Below are 15,484 nucleotides of genomic sequence, written 5' to 3' on the forward strand. Positions count from 1 at the left end.
TATTCTGGAATGACGCGACAGAAGAAGCCGCTGTAAAAAGATGAAGAACAGAAACATGCTGTTTAATCGAGTTCAGTGCTACAATGCGGAATTTAATGAGTTCAGCTCGCTCTCTGGCGACAGAGCTTCCAGTGCGCCCCCTGCTGTATGCAGCTGGAGCTGCAGTCACAGCCGCAGGGGTTTATTATTATTTTAAGAAGCGTGAAGATGGAGAGAGAACAGCGGAGCTCGCGGACACACCTGTCATCGAGGGTACACCATCTCTCTCTCTCTCTGTCTGTCTCTCTCTCTCTCTCTCTCTCTGTATTTCTTTCTTTCTCAGTCACAGTTCTCTCTGTTTTTATACAAACGATGAGTGCAGGTGAATGTGGTGTTGTGTTTGTATTTAGACCCAGTGCAGATGGTGTGTGCAGAGTCTGCTTTGGTGGAGTCAGACTTGACGTCTGATGTGGATGGAGTCAGAGTCACAGAGACTGACAGCGCTGTCCCTGAGGTACTCCCCAAACCACAATCACTTCCATCTCTACTTCTACATTATGGACACTTTGCTGACTTTTTGTTTAAGTCCTGGATGAGACCTGTGGGAAAATGTTCCTGATCTGTTTTAAAAACTCCCTTCAGGCTCTACTTCCAGCACATCCTCCGGGGCAACCCCAAACACTCTTAAATAAGAGTTAAATCATCTAACACGAGATTAAATGGAATGTTTTCACTAGATAACTCCGATAAATAAGTATTAAAATGTTGTCTGCAGGAGCTAGGTATTAGCAGTGTAACTACATTAGCTCAGCTGTTAGATGTTGTCCTGGTTAAGGTTTAGGTGAAGCATGTAACGAGACTCGTTATCACTCGGAGCCTCCAATTTTTAAAGGAAAATTGGTTATAATTCCTCTTTAACATCTATACTTGAGCAGTTACTGAGTGCTGTATAAGCTAGTAGGCTGTTAGGTAAGTAAATAGATGCTCCCAGCTCTCCTGTATAGCTTTTCCCCTGGTTTAAATTTGTTCAGACACTCACCGTCCACTTTATTAGGAACACCTGCACATTCATGCAGTTATCTAATCAGCCAATCATGTGGCAGTACCGTAATGCATAAAACCATTGATTCTTTGTCAGTCCTCAGAAATGTCTGAATGTGTGTGTAAATGAAAACAACAATTACAACATTTACATGGTGCACTTTCAGGTTTCTCCGAGGGAGGCTGAGGAGAAGAATCAGAAGGGCGAGGTGCCCAGTGCTCCGGTGGACAGCGAGAGGTCCAAACTGGAGGACAGAGTGAGGGAGTTGGAGGAACTGTGTGAGATACTCAGAGAGTGTGATATAAAAACCAAGGTGAGCTACAAAAACCTCATATATAAATAGTAAAAGTTAAACATATAAATCCATTTGTATCCAGTTTGATAAATGAAGCTCAATGTTAATGCTGCATGAAGAGTTACACCACATGCTATATGTACTTGATCAAAATAAAAATTGTACTTCTAGTTTTAAATGCTGGGTTTCTTTTTTTACTGAATGCATGTGGCCCATTGAAAAGGTGAAAAGTAAGCACTAAATTTTAAACCTCTTCTGCTCCATGGCTGTGTTTTAGGAGTATGAGCAGGAGCGAGAGGCTCACAGTTTCCTGAAGTCTCAGTACTATCAGATGAAGGAAACTTTAACACACAACGAGGAGTCATTAAAGGTAAGATTTATTCCGTGTGTGTGTGTGTGTGTGTGTGTGTGTGTGTGTGTGTGTTTCCATTCTCATGTCAGGTTTTTTGGGACATCTTATCTCTTATCCCGAAACCACTTCAAGCTGTTCTAATGAGTGATGAGATGAATCCTCAAGTGTCTGAATGTGTGTGTAGAAGTAAATTAAGCCAACATGTTTTGGTTGTAGAACTTGCAGGTCTCTCTGGCTGAAGCTGAGACGAAGTACAAGCAGGTGCTGGAGTCCAATGCTCAGCTAGAGAAAGAGAACTTCCACCTGACATCTGACTCGGACAAACTGCAAGACTCCGTGCAGGATTATGTGGAAGCGCTCTGTGAGGCACACAAGAAGTGTCACATGATAACAATGGTGAGGAAATGCTTGCATTAACAGTTCCTTTAGCAATAATGTGAGTACTCACAGTGAGCCTCATTTATCATTCTTTTAGTAAAGTTGTGTATAATTGTTTGTGTATGTCAGCAACAATTACTAAAGTTTAAACCTCTTCTGCTCCATGGCTGTGTTTTAGGAGTGTGAGCAAGAGCGAGAGGCTCATCGTATCCTGAAATCCGAGTATGAAGAGATGAGGGAAAATTTAACACACGCCAAGGAGTTACTAAATGTAATTTTTTCTGTGTGTGTGTGTGTGTGTGTGTGTGTGTGTGTGTCCATTCTCATGCAGTCACATTTTTTGGGACATTTTATCTCATTATAGTCTGAATGTGTGTGTAGAAGTAAATTAAGCCAACATGTTTTGGTTGTAGGACATGCAGGTCTCTCTGGATCTAGCTAAGAGGCAGCGCGAGCAGGTGATGGACTGCAATGCTCAGCTACAGAAAGAGAACTCCAGCCTGATATCTGACTCTGAAGTACTGCAAGACAGCATGCACCAGTTGGAGGGAAAGCTCTGTAAGAACCAGCGCAGTCTTGCTAAGATAACACGGGTGAGTGAGAAAATCTGCATGATGAGTTACAGCACAGCTTATATGTACTTGAACAAAATAAAAGTTGCGTTTGTAGTTTAAGATGCTAGTTTAGAATAGAAGTGAATAGAAATGGTGCATTGTAGAACATTTAAGATCTCAAGTTAAAAAATAAAGATGTGGGAGGAAAAATGCATCTCCAAATTTGAGTTTTGTTCTACCCTTACACTGCATCTGTTCAATACACATGTTCTAAAAAGGGAAACAGAAGTGGCCCATTGTAGATGTGAACAAATCTGAATCCTACTTTTTTCCATGGCTGTGTTTTAGGATCATCAGCGAGCAGAGGAGGCTTACAGCATCCTGCAGTCACAGTACAAGGAGACATTAAACCAGCGTGACGAGTTACTGAAAGTAAGCTTTTTCTCTCATTAAGCCATGAATGCTGTAGGACTGCTATGGCAATTTTTTAATGAGATGCAACAATAAAAAAGTCCATGTGGCGTCAAGTCCTCAATTTCTACTTGACCAAAATTCACTTTACTTTGAACTTCCTCCTGTTTCACTGAAGTGAAGTAGCCCAGTTAGTCCAAAAATGTAACTCTCTTCTGCTCCATGGTTGTGTTTTAGGAGTGTGAACGTGAGCAGGAGGCTCGCAGTATGCTGATGTCACAGTACAGTCAGATGAAGGAAAATTTACGCTCCACAAGGAGTTGCTAAAGGTAAGATTTCATATCCCTGCCACTTGGTGATGGAGGCATTATGTTTTTGAGGGTTGGCTTTCCGTACGTCCAAGTTTCTCATTAGTGCGATGTCTCAAGAACATTTGAATGTTTGTAGGATGTATATGGAATTATCACAGTAACCATCAGATGAACTGATTAGATTTTGGTATTGATCCAAACAGCATCAAGGTCACAGTGAGGTCAAATGTCTGAAATAGTTTTTCATCAGTAGTTTTTCCATCGTATTTGAAAATTTCCCATAGACTTGCATTGGGTTGCGAAAAAATTGGCGCCCTACACGGACTGCTCTAAAAAGTATTGGCACCCGATCTGTCCGGCTCTCTGAAGTATTGGTGCCCTACGCATCCGGCACTCAAAAGTATTGGCGCCCAACGCGTCTGGCTCTCGAAAGCATTGGCACCCTACGTATCCGGCACTCAAAAGTATTGGCGCCCTACACGTTCGGCACTCAAAAGTATTGGAGCTCACCACATCCGGCTCTCAAAAGTATTGGTGCCCTTCTCCTCCGGCTCTCGAAAGTATTGGCGCCCGATTCGAATTTTGCCACGGCAAGCACCACTCACATTTTCTTCAGGAAATGTACCGTTCTAGTTATTATTATTGTTATTATTGTTGTTGTTATTATTATTATTATTAATAATAATAATAATAATTCTATATATCGGGTTGAGAACCATATATTTGTCTTTATTGGTTTTGAATTAGTCTTGTTAAAAGTCCAATTTTTTTTTCAACATTCAGTAACTCACGTTTTAAAATCCAGATTTCAATCAAGTATCTACACTCAAAGAGCACTTTATTAGGAACACATGTACACCTATTAATTCATGCAATTATCTCATCAGCCAATCATGTGGCAGCAGTGCAATGCACAAAATCATGCAGATACGGGCCAGGAGCTTCAGGTAACGTTCCCATCAACCATCAGCATGGGGAAAACATGTGATCTCAGTGATTTTGTTCATGACATGATTTTTGGTGCTAAATGAGCTGGTTTAAGTATTTCTATAACTGCTGAACTCCTGGGATTTTCATGCACAACAATATTCAGAATGTTGCAATAAAGAAAAAAAAATCCAGCGAGGGCAGTTCTGCAGATGGAAACTTCTTTGTTGATGAGAGAGGTCAACAGAGAATGATCCGACAGGTTCAAGCTGACACAAAGGCTACAGTAATTAGGTTAACCACTGTGTTCAATTGTGTTGAGCAGAAAAGCATCTCAGAATACACAACACGTCGAACCTTGAGGCGTATGGGCTACAACAGCAGAAGACCACGTCGAGTTCCACTTCTGTCACCCAAGAACAGAAAGCTGAGGCTGCAGAGAGCACAGGCTCACCAGAACTGGACAGATGAAGACTGGAAATCATAGCCTGGTCTGAATCTTGATTTCTGCTGAGGCACACAGTTGGTAGGGTCAGAATATGATACAAACAGCATGAAAAATGTCGTAACACACTGCTTTCATGGACATGAGAATGAGTTCTATGTTCTTCAGTGTTCTTCCCAGTCACCAGATCTAAATCCAGTAGAACACCTTTGGGATGTAGAAGAATATGATATTCACAGCATGAAAGTCCACCTGAAAAATGTGCCGGAATTGTGTGATGAAATCATGTCAACATTGGCCAGATTTTCAAAGGAATGGTTCCAACATCTTGTGTAATCCATCAAGAATTGATACTGTTTTGAGAGCAAAGGGGGGACCTACCCAGTGTTACTATAGTGTTCCTAATAAAGTGTTTGGAATTTCAGTGCATAATCACAATTCCGAAAAATGGGACAGTGGTTAAGGTGATGGACTACAAATCCATTGGGGTCTCCTCATGCAGGTTTGAATCTGGCTGACTATGTCCAAAATTCCTCTTTCATAAGAGGAACTCTGGTTTGGGGTGTCTTTTACCCAAGTTTGTATGACAAACAATGGAGCAGTTCCAGGTCTGTTTCCTTAAAAAGCTGCTGCGCTCTTGGAGAAATCTAGGTTGTTAAACAATGCAGTGGCATCTTTTAAATCACTGCCCATAGCTATTTGAACAGTGAACCAAGTGCATAGCTGCTCGTGTGGTCAACATAAGACGTGGGCATGCTGAAACAGGCATTTTCCAAAGCACAGGTTTGATTGCTGAAGAGAAGGTCTGAGCTTCTCTTTGTCAGTAGATGGGTAAAAACTGGTCATTGCAGTCGGTTCTCAGGTATATTTACAAGCACTGGCTTGATTTTACAGCACTGCCCATAGATGGTTGCGCAGTGAACCAACTACTCTGCCTTGTTGTGTTGATGATGAAAAACCTGAGCATGGTCTCTAACTGAAGCCAGACTTTAGTCCACACTGATTCAGACATTTTATGTAGTCTTGACTGAGTGGTTAAGGAGATGGATTAGAAATCCATTAGGGTCTCCTTGCGCTGCTTCAAATCCTGCTGACTACATCTGGAATTTGACAAACTGTGAAGCATTTCCTTATCCAAGTATGTTTCTTTAAACAACTGCTGCACTCTCCAGGAGATATTTGGGTAAAAACAATTAAGGGGTTTCTTTTACATCACTGGCCATAGAAATTCGACCAGTTATCCAGGTGCATCTGCTACTCATCTGGTCAATATAAGACCTGGTCAAGCATGGTGGTGGCACTTTGATGGTGTGGGGATGCTTTGCTGCTTCAGGGCCTGGGCAATAATTGAAGATAACAGGAATTCTGCTCTCTAACAGAAATCTCCAGTCTTCCCTAAACTGAAACACAAGCGCAACTGAATTATGCAGCAAAGCAATGATCCAAAGCGTAGGAGTAAATCCACCTTTGAATGGAGTGGTCTAGTCAAAGTCCTGACTTTAACCATTTGAGATGCAGTGGCAGGCCCTTAACCAGGCAGTTCATGCTCGAAAACCCTCCAATATGACTGAACCAAAGCACCACCTTTGCAAATGAGAGTGGGCCAAAGTTCCACCTGCTCCATATATGATAACCTATTCATAAGAATTAAAAGCCATTATCTTAATTGAGTTTTCATTAAAAAAAAAAAAAAAAAAATTGTCAGAAGTTCGATTTGAACCTACAACTAGATTTCAAGACCAGGATCTTCCTTTAGGCAGGGGAAAAGTCTGAACATTGAGTCTGGCGCCTTAGACCACTCTGCATCCTGACACTACAGACACGTCTTTTGTCCTATTCCCCAGCTGCTTACAAACACAACAATTAGACTTGCTGACCTGAAACCGAGGTAAATACATCACCTTATACCTTACTCTGACCTTAATCTGTCCCAGTTTACTCTGGGGGACCCCAGGTATTTTTAGACACTATGATGATTTTGGCATTGCTATGGGGCGATAGGTTTGCACTGCTTAGGCAAAAGGAAAGTGTGTACCCCTAAAGACCAGCACCACCTGCAAATATTTCATTTGCATAATCGTGTAGAATTTTTTTTTAAATCTGCAATTACCCGTATGGATCAACGTTTATCAGCATTTCACAGCATTTATCAGGATTGCGTGATTATCAGTGGTAATCTGCGTTTATCGACATTCATCAGCAATTGTCTGCGATTATCAGTATTGACCAGAAATTATCAGCAATTATTGGCAATTATCAGCAGTTATCGACATTGATAAGCAATCTTGATTTCTAACTTCTTACATTCATACATAAGTATATGTTCATACAGTATCCAGACATAGCCTGACGTCTTCAGTCAATGACGGCAGTAACGACGGTTGTCAGGGACGGAGAAGGGTGGAATTCAAATAAAATACACCAATTACAATAAAGAATCGCAAGTTTCACAAAAACAACAACATAAAAGTAGATTACGGAGTTCAGAAGCAGCAAAATGAGTGGGTATACTGAGGGTACACACCAATATTGATTCTTATTATACTAATATTATACACAAACAGCCCTGGGGTAAAAGTAAGCGAACTCAGTAAAACACAAAGACTAAGCAATGAACAAAGAAAATGGAGAGTATAAATAATCTAATAAATCGTGGTCAGGTGAAAACAATAACTTGGGTTAACAGGCAAGTGGAAAAAATGAAAAACACAAATGCAGAATGTCTTTATCTAGTGACCAAAGTCTATATAGCCCAGAATCCTAACAATACACATCCTGATATGGAATGAGGCTCATGCACAGGATTATGACGAAGTCTTAGACATGATGGGATTTTACATTCCTGTATGTGTGATTCAGTTCTTATTAATCAAGTCTGTAAATAAAGGTATAGTACAGGATTGTGTGATCTTATGCACTTAACAACCACACAATTTTATCTTTTATAATTATTGTTCCTAGTTAAAGAGATGATGCTTAGTAATTCATACATTACATTTACATTTATTCATTTACCAGACAATTTTATCCAAATTGACTTACAACTGAGAAAATACAAGCAAAGCGATATATCAAGCAGAGAACAATACAAGTAGAGCTACCATACAAGATTCCAGAAGAAGCAAAGTGCGCAGAGTAGAGATGTAAATGCCAAGAGTATTTTTTATTTTATTTATTTATTTATTTATTTATTATGTGTTGGTTAGGTGTTCATGGAAGAGGTGTGTCTTTAGCTGTTTTTTTGAAGATGGTGAGAGATTCTGCGGTCCGAATTGAGGTTGGAAGTTCATTCCAGCACTGAGGAACAGTTAGTTTGAATGTTCTTGAAAGGGACCTTGAGCCGCGCTGAGTAGATATTACTAAGCGTCGGTCGTTGATTGATCACAGATTGTGTGAGAGAACGTAAGCCTTCAGGAGAGAGTTGAGGTAGGAGGGTGCTGTTCCAGACAAGTTTTTTTAATTGACAGTTCGCTATTGATGTAACACTGTATATACTGCAAACTTACAGTATAGTAACATTAAAGTTACTTAAAGTAACATGGCCAAAATTGTTAAACAATTTGACACCTTGTACAATTTTATCTGGCTTTAACACAATCAATCATATAATGGAGTAAAGACTATAAATTATTCAGAAAGTTCAGTTAAACTAATACAAAAGGCATGCTTGACATGACAAAAGGTCCTGGGAGTTTAAGGGTTTAAACAAATGAATGCAAGATTTTATTTAAACTAGTTAATATTTAAATAAGAATGTATATCGATATAAATAAAATAAAATTGTGTTGAAACCACCTGTGTGTGTGTGTGTGTGTGTGTGTGTGTGTGTGTGTGTGTGTGGATATCAGAGTTGTGTGTGTGTACTGAAAAGGTTGTGCGTGTCTGTGTGTGTGTGAGCAGTTTGAAAGAAAGAGATGATATTGTGCTGGAAATCACAAATCCCACCCCATGTATATGAGTCAAAGAAGGTCACTGAGCTTTGAAGAAACCGGTGTTTAAAGGGTTAAAATTCTGAAAATGAATGAATGTTGGGTAATTATGATTAGAACTGTATTATATAATATTTTCATGACAGTTTTTCGACATGGACATTTGTGTCCTCTATGGACGTATGTGTAACTTTTTTTAATTGATGCACAAGGGTTAATGTAGCTTTAATGACATCTGTGTGAAAACAAACATGCAGTGATAACTCTTTTCTCTAAACAACGCACTAAAAAAAGATCTGGCCGAGTAAACTGGGACAGAATCCTTTTCTCCAAAGGTCAGAGTATTGTGCACTGTGATGTATTTACTGTGTTTCAGGTCAGCAAGTCTAATGATTGTGTTTGTAAACAGGTGGAAAAAAGGGAGGAAACACCCCGCTGTAGTGCCAGGATGGCTGAGCGGTCTAAGGCGCCAGACTCAAGGTTCAGACCTTCTCCCTTGTTAAAGGAGGATTCTGGTCTCTAAATTTACATTTACATTTACATTTATTCACTTAGCAGACACTTTTATCCAAAGCGACTTACAAATGAGAAAAATACAAGCAATCCAAACAATACAAGTAGTGCTACTATACAAGATCCATTAATTAAGTTCCAGAAGAAGAAAAGTGCAGAGTAGAGGTGTAAGTGCAATATTTTTTTTTTTTTTTTTTTTTATGAGTTGGTTAGGTGTTCACAGAAGAAGTGGGTCTTTAGCTGTTTTTTGAAGATGGTGAGAGATTCTGTGGTCCGGATTGAGATTGGAAGTTCATTCCACCACTTAGGAACAGTTAGCGTCAAGGTTCTGGAAAGGGACCTTGCGCCACGCTGAGTGGGAACTACTAAACGTCAGTCGCTAATCGATCGCAGATTGCGTGAGGGAACATAGGCCTTCAGGAGAGAGTTGAGGTAGGAGGGTGCTGTTCCTGACAAGGTCTTGTAGGTGAGCATCAAGGCCTTGCATTTGATGCGGGCAGCTACAGGAAGCCAGTGGAGGGAGATGAAGAGGGGTGTGACATGGGTTCTCTTGGGCTTGTTGGAGATGAGGCGCGCTGCAGCATTCTGAATCATCTGAAGGGGTTTGATGGAGCTGGCTGGGAGGCCTGAAAGCAGTGAGTTGCAGTAGCACAGTTTTTATAATATTTCAACCCCCTTCCTTCTGGCCCCAGGTATAGACTACCCAAGTGCAGAAAGGCCAGCTGTGGTAGGAGTTTTGTTCCTATGGCTATACGAGCATTAAACACATAGGTACTCAGCCATTGTGATGCCAGATGCATTTGTTGTATGATGATCCTGATGTTTTTCTCCTTGTCCCCTTCTCCCCTCTATGCCTGTGTTTGTTTATGGTGGTTTATATGTAAAATGTTGTGTTTTTGTACGAACCCACTGTGGAAACAAATTTCTCTTTGAGGACCAATAAATTATCTATCTATCTGTCTATCTAACTATCTACCTATCTATCTATTTCTGCCCTCGGGGATGTTTCAAGAGCAGCTGGCATACTCACAAACGCCTCCACAAGAGAGCACCTGCTAAGCTCCAGCCGGAGGTCAACGTGGTGACCTCATCTCCAGAGCTCCAACCTGAGAATCCACTAGGTGGTCAGACCTGTAGAGCTGCAGCATGAGACGCACGAGGCAGTCTCATCCACAGAGCTGCAGCATGAGACGTACAAGGCGGTCTCACCCGCAGAGTTCCTGTCCAAGGTCGAAGAGACGACCTTTCAAGCCAAGTTCATGTCCGAGGTTGAAGACGCGACCTCTCAAGCCAAGTTCCTGTCCAAGGTCGAAGAGACAACCTCTCAAGTCCATTTCATGTCCGAGGTCAAAGAGATGACCACTCAAACCAAGTTCCTCTCCGAGGTCGAAGAGACGGCCTCCCATGCCAAGTTCCAGACTGAGATCGATGAGGCTGTAGACACAACCTACCAAGTTCTCCTCATGCTTGAAACTGACATCACAACCAGCCAGGTTTTGCTCAAGCCAGAGTCTGTTGACACGACCACCCAAGTTCTCATCATGCCTGAAACCAGTATCACAACCAACCTGGTTCTGCTCATGCCTGAAACCGACGTCATGACCAACCAGGTTCTGCTCACACCTGAAGCCTACGTCACGACCAACCAAGAGTTGTACATGCCTGAAACCGACATCACGACCAACCAGGTTATCTGGGCCCTTTGACCATTGAGATCATAATGATCTCAATGGTCAAAGGGCCCAGATAACCGGGGGCATTCTTGGTGTAGCCCAGGCTTAATCATGAGAAACACTATTTAGCTGTCTAACCAAGTCACAAAAGGGTTAGCTTTGATTTTCTTGTTATCTTTGATGGATTTGTAAGTGAGCAAATAGGTGAACTATATGAGGCAGTGAGCTGACCAATCAGCTGCCAGCTAGGCTCTGTTACAGTTACACCTCTAGGTTAGTGTCGGCACGTTCTTTTTGGCGCTTGCACCTGAGCATAGGAGGCTGCGTTATCCACTTGGTAAGATGAAAAACGACATGGAGTGAATTAAAGTTCTGTACTCATTATTGCTTATACTGACTAAACCTTGTTGTAATATAGAGAGTAAAAGAGCTGTGCCTGAATCCACTGTTGTCACGGAGCTAAAGGCAGCGAATTCTGTTAAAATGGTGAGTTGTTTACCTGGCACTAGGCCTCTGAGTTCGCTAGCATCCATGCTAACAGGCCTCAGGCTTTTGATGCCCATTGGTATTTAACCTAGCTTGCTGAGTTACTATGAGTTCGCTAGCATTTATGCTAATTGGCGCTAATGGTGGAAAGCTAATGTGAGCCTGCTGTATTCAAATGCTAATATGGTAATTAGCCACAATAGGCTAGCGGACTACTGTTTAATGCCTTTGAAAACAACTAATGATTTTGTTTGTGGGTTATAAAAAGAAATATTACTTTTCTCTACTGTTGCTAAATGTTTAGTTTATTAAATAATGATGTTAAAAGTTGTGGATTTAAATGTGTTTACTGGAGGTTAAAGAGGTACAATTTTTAGTGCATTCTTTCCACTGTTACCGGTGCAGAGGGGGATAAATAAGCACGCTAACACCTTAATGCCTCTAATTTAAAGTAATACAAGTTGATTGATATTTACATGCAATTCATGCAGTTTTATTCTTCATACTGCTAACATTACTAAGGTTTCATACAACTTGAGTTAGAAATGTTTGTTTTTATGAAGGATGTAATTTGTGATGTAAATGTACTTTGGATACTGGAGAGAAATTCATATAGTTTTGATACCTGAGAAGAAACATAAGAGCTGTTGTACAACGAGAGAGAGATTTTGACATTGCATTATAGGTGTACTGAAGTATTCTCATTTTATTTTATAGTAGCCTGTAGCAGTCCATTTATTCACTGGATGGTAATTGAGAGAAATGATCTGGCCTTATTTATAGGTCAGGTTTTGGTAAAGAGTTGGAAACATCGTGCAGGGATCCTTTCCATGGAGTGATACAGATCCCCACGTTCCAGTCGTTCTCCAAGAGATTAATAGATTCCCAGTCCGGGTGACTGGGTGGCGAGCCAACCGTGTTTGTAATTCTGACATTAGACGGATTGCCAGGATCATCTTCTTCATCTTCATGGTGGTAGGACAAACACTAACACGAACTAAAAAGGGCCCAACATTGGTAACTGAACTCTTGTCAACAAAGGCAAGTGAAACTGAGGACGAACTGAGCTCAAGGGGATTTATTTACGTGCGCACTTTATTATTTTAGTTTGTTATTTTTCATAAATGTTTTTGTATATGTATGTACCAGCCCTGTGTATTTAATACACTTTATGCAAACTGTCATTCTGGTGTGGTATTCTTTTTATTGACCTTCAATTCTCAGGCTCTTAACAATTTAGCATCTTCTGATTCTGGTCCAAATTCATATTACTGATAACCTCTAAGACTATTTTAGACTACTACACCTATGTACCTTCTTACTACCTCGTGATAAGGGTCATTAGCCTCAGTCTTGAGTGGGATATCTTTGGCTTCAAGCCACACCTTTTGACCTGGCTGGTAGTTGGGAGCTGGAACCCAATTATGGTCAGCCAGGCAATGGTTGCGCTCGGTGGAGCGGAGCGGGGCGGAACACACCTCTCTCCATACCCTGCAACAATGACAGAGATGAGCCTGCACAGAGGGGATGGTGATGTAGTCTTCCTGGACTGGGAACAAAGGAGGCTGATAGCCCAGGGAGGACTTAGAGGGGGACATGCTGGTGGCATAACTAGTTAGGGAGTTGTGGGATACTCAGTCCAGGGTAGCTGAGACTTACAGGTGGTGGGGTTGTTGGCAGTGACACAGCACTGCTTCCAGTTCCTGGTTGGCCCGCTCTGCCTAACTGTCTGGGAGTCAAAGTGGACCGAAGAGCATTACAGACAGACCTCCAGCCTTGAACTGAGGCCCACAGGCAGAGACAATGTCCTGGGGGATGCCGTGTAGCTGGAAGATGTGGCTTATGAGGAGGTGTGTGGTTTCTCGGATGGTAGGGAGGTTGGGAAGGGCCACAAAATGTAGTGCTTTAGAGAACTGGTCTACTATGGTGAGGATGACAGTGTTACCTTGGGAAGGGGATAGACCAGTGACAAAGTCCAAGGCGATGTGATACCAGGGGTGACTGGGAACAGGCAGGGGTAGGAGTAGGCCGGCAGGCGGGTGGTGTGAGGCCTACAGGCACATTATGGGCACATATAGTGCAGGCAGCAACAAAGGCTCGGGTATCAGTGTTGGGCTGTATGGTATGACCAGTTATTCAACATGGCCAAGTGTGTTGATCACCATCTTCAATTCAACCCCCTTTCTGATCCTGATCAGATGGTATGCATCCCAAAGGTCCAGTTTTATGAAAATAGTGGTGCCATGCAAAGGCTCGAAGGCTGAACTTCGGCAGGGGGATGCGTATTTTTTTATGGTGATGTTATTCTAGTCTCTGTAATCAATACAGGGATGGAGGGACTTATCCTTTATTGGACACAAAGAAGAACCTTAAGGGAACACTTAAGAAGGAAGGACCTACATCTCCCTAAGTCACCTGCACAGGGCTTGGGGTCTGTGACATGTGCTTCATGCCGTGGTGGACGGGGAGAGGAGGCAGGCTGACTGGGCTGGAGGGCAGGGGTTGTCTGGACCATGGATGGTCTGTTACGGTGTTATGCTGTTACATTGCTGTGTGAGGAGCCTGATATGGTTCCTCATGACTTGGTGGCTCTCAGAGTGCATGGAGCTGTTGTTCATGTTGGCCAAGGAGGATGCCAAGCTAGGACAAGGCTGGATGAGGGGAAACTGGTTCTGCTGGGTCCATGATGGCCAGATCGTTCTGTTATGAGGAACACAGAGACGAAGGGACCTAAATGCAGAACACAGACATGAGGACTGAAGGTAAACAGGATTTAGTGAAGGAAGCTGGGATGTGTAGGGTGAGGATTGTGATAACGTGTAGTCGGGATCAGGATTCAAATTCGGGTCCACCGCATGAGAGTCGAGTGCACAGCCGATCTGAGTGCAGAGCAGTAGCACCACAGGGAAGGCGAGGCAGGGCTGAATGTAGCAGGTAATGAGCCAGGAGTGAAAAGCAGGAAGTGTGAGCAGTAGAACTGGAACACGAGGAGACCAACACAATGAGCACAGTGAAATACGATGAGGGAAAACAATGAACACTGACATGGAAAGAAAATGCAAGTAGAGCCTGAAGTTACTGCACTGAAAGCCAGACGATCTGGCAATGAGTGGCTGAAGAACCAGGGTTTATATATACTGCTGATGAGGTGAGTACATGAGAAGCAGGTGAGTCTACTGAAGCACAGGAGGTGGAGTGCCATGCCCAGGGACACACATACATGCAAACAGAAACAAGACAGAGAGAAAACACTGTAAACCAGGGAAGGGAAAAACAGGGAAAAGCACAGTGCTCCAGCCCAGACCATGACAGTCCCCTGACTTGAAACCCATAGAAAACCTGTGGTGTGAAATGAAGAGGACAGCCCACTAGTGGGGACCAGAAAATTTGAAGGATCTGGAGATTATGTATGGAGGAATGGTCTCGGTATCTTTGCCATGTATTCTCCGATCTCATCAGGTATTACAGGAGAAGACTCAGAGCTGTTATCTTGGCAAAGGGAGGTAGCACAAAGTATTGACTAAAAGGGTGCCAATAAAAGTTTTTTATATATATATAAACCTGTGTTGTGTTTGCAATTGTTTGCTATCCATGAGAGCAGAGTATTTTTGTGATTTTTTATTATTATTATTATTATTTATTTATTTATTTAACAAAAAAAAAAAATCTAAAGTTTAAACAGTAATGACAATTTTTCACAGCCTTCTTTGCTCATATTTACCAACGGTGCCAATATTAATGGAGGGCACTGTACATATTTACACACACAAAAGGAAAAAAAAAATTATATATATATATATATAAATGTAAGGTGTGTTTGTGCATGTATTTTGAGGTGTCACAGCTGGTTGTGGAATGGATAAAACAGGCTAACATCAAGCTTTTGGAATGGCCTTCCCAAAATCCTGATCTCAACCCTATCAAAAATTTGCGGACTGTGCTTAAAGGTCGAGTCAGGGTCAAGAAACCAACAGATATCACTGAGCTTTACCAATTCTGCCAAGAAGAGTGGTGAAATGGGTGGCTGGATGGCTACCAAAAGCTTCTGCTCGAGGTAAAACTTTCTAAGGGACATTCAACTAAATATTAGGTGTGCTGTATGTATAATTTTGACCTTGTGTTAACTACAGAAAACCCCAAATAAATTAAAACTTGTAAACCAAATTCTTGTTTTATATTAAAGATGTTG

General features: G+C 41.8%; 1 protein-coding gene across 7 annotated transcripts; it reads left to right on the forward strand.

Moving 5' to 3' along the window:
* Positions 1–83: 83 nt before the first annotated feature.
* LOC128609264 (centrosomal protein of 89 kDa-like) lies at positions 84–15,000 on the forward strand. Of its 7 annotated transcripts, XR_008386198.1 has the most exons (12): positions 84–252; positions 390–493; positions 1,188–1,334; positions 1,594–1,686; positions 1,885–2,064; positions 2,225–2,317; positions 2,460–2,639; positions 2,949–3,032; positions 3,249–3,340; positions 4,575–4,740; positions 9,350–9,771; positions 10,149–15,000. XR_008386198.1 is itself a non-coding variant. In XM_053627772.1 (10 exons), the coding sequence occupies exons 1-9, from the start codon at positions 84–86 to the stop codon at positions 3,336–3,338; spliced, it is 1,140 nt and encodes a 379-aa protein (XP_053483747.1). In that variant the 3' UTR covers positions 3,339–3,340; positions 10,149–15,000. The 7 variants fall into 7 exon arrangements, 5 of the variants coding, with proteins under 5 accessions (XP_053483747.1, XP_053483745.1, XP_053483749.1 ...); XR_008386197.1 differs by having other exon boundaries at positions 9,350–15,000; XM_053627772.1 differs by lacking the exons at positions 4,575–4,740; positions 9,350–9,771.
* The last annotated feature ends 484 nt before the right edge of the window (positions 15,001–15,484 follow it).

The sequence above is a fragment of the Ictalurus furcatus genome, chromosome 6, assembly GCF_023375685.1.
Source record: "Ictalurus furcatus strain D&B chromosome 6, Billie_1.0, whole genome shotgun sequence".
NCBI classification, from domain to species: domain Eukaryota; kingdom Metazoa; phylum Chordata; class Actinopteri; order Siluriformes; family Ictaluridae; genus Ictalurus; species Ictalurus furcatus.

What these genes read in the sequence shown, in the direction of transcription:
- LOC128609264 (XM_053627772.1), top strand. Translation starts at nt 84, where the DNA reads ATGCGGAATTTAATGAGTTCAGCTCGCTCTCTGGCGACAGAGCTTCCA. An exon ending in CTGACAGCGCTGTCCCTGAG is followed by an intron (nt 494 to 1,187) that starts GTACTCCCCAAA and finishes GTGCACTTTCAG; the next exon opens with GTTTCTCCGAGGGAGGCTGA. An exon ending in ACAACGAGGAGTCATTAAAG is followed by an intron (nt 1,687 to 1,884) that starts GTAAGATTTATT and finishes TTTTGGTTGTAG; the next exon opens with AACTTGCAGGTCTCTCTGGC.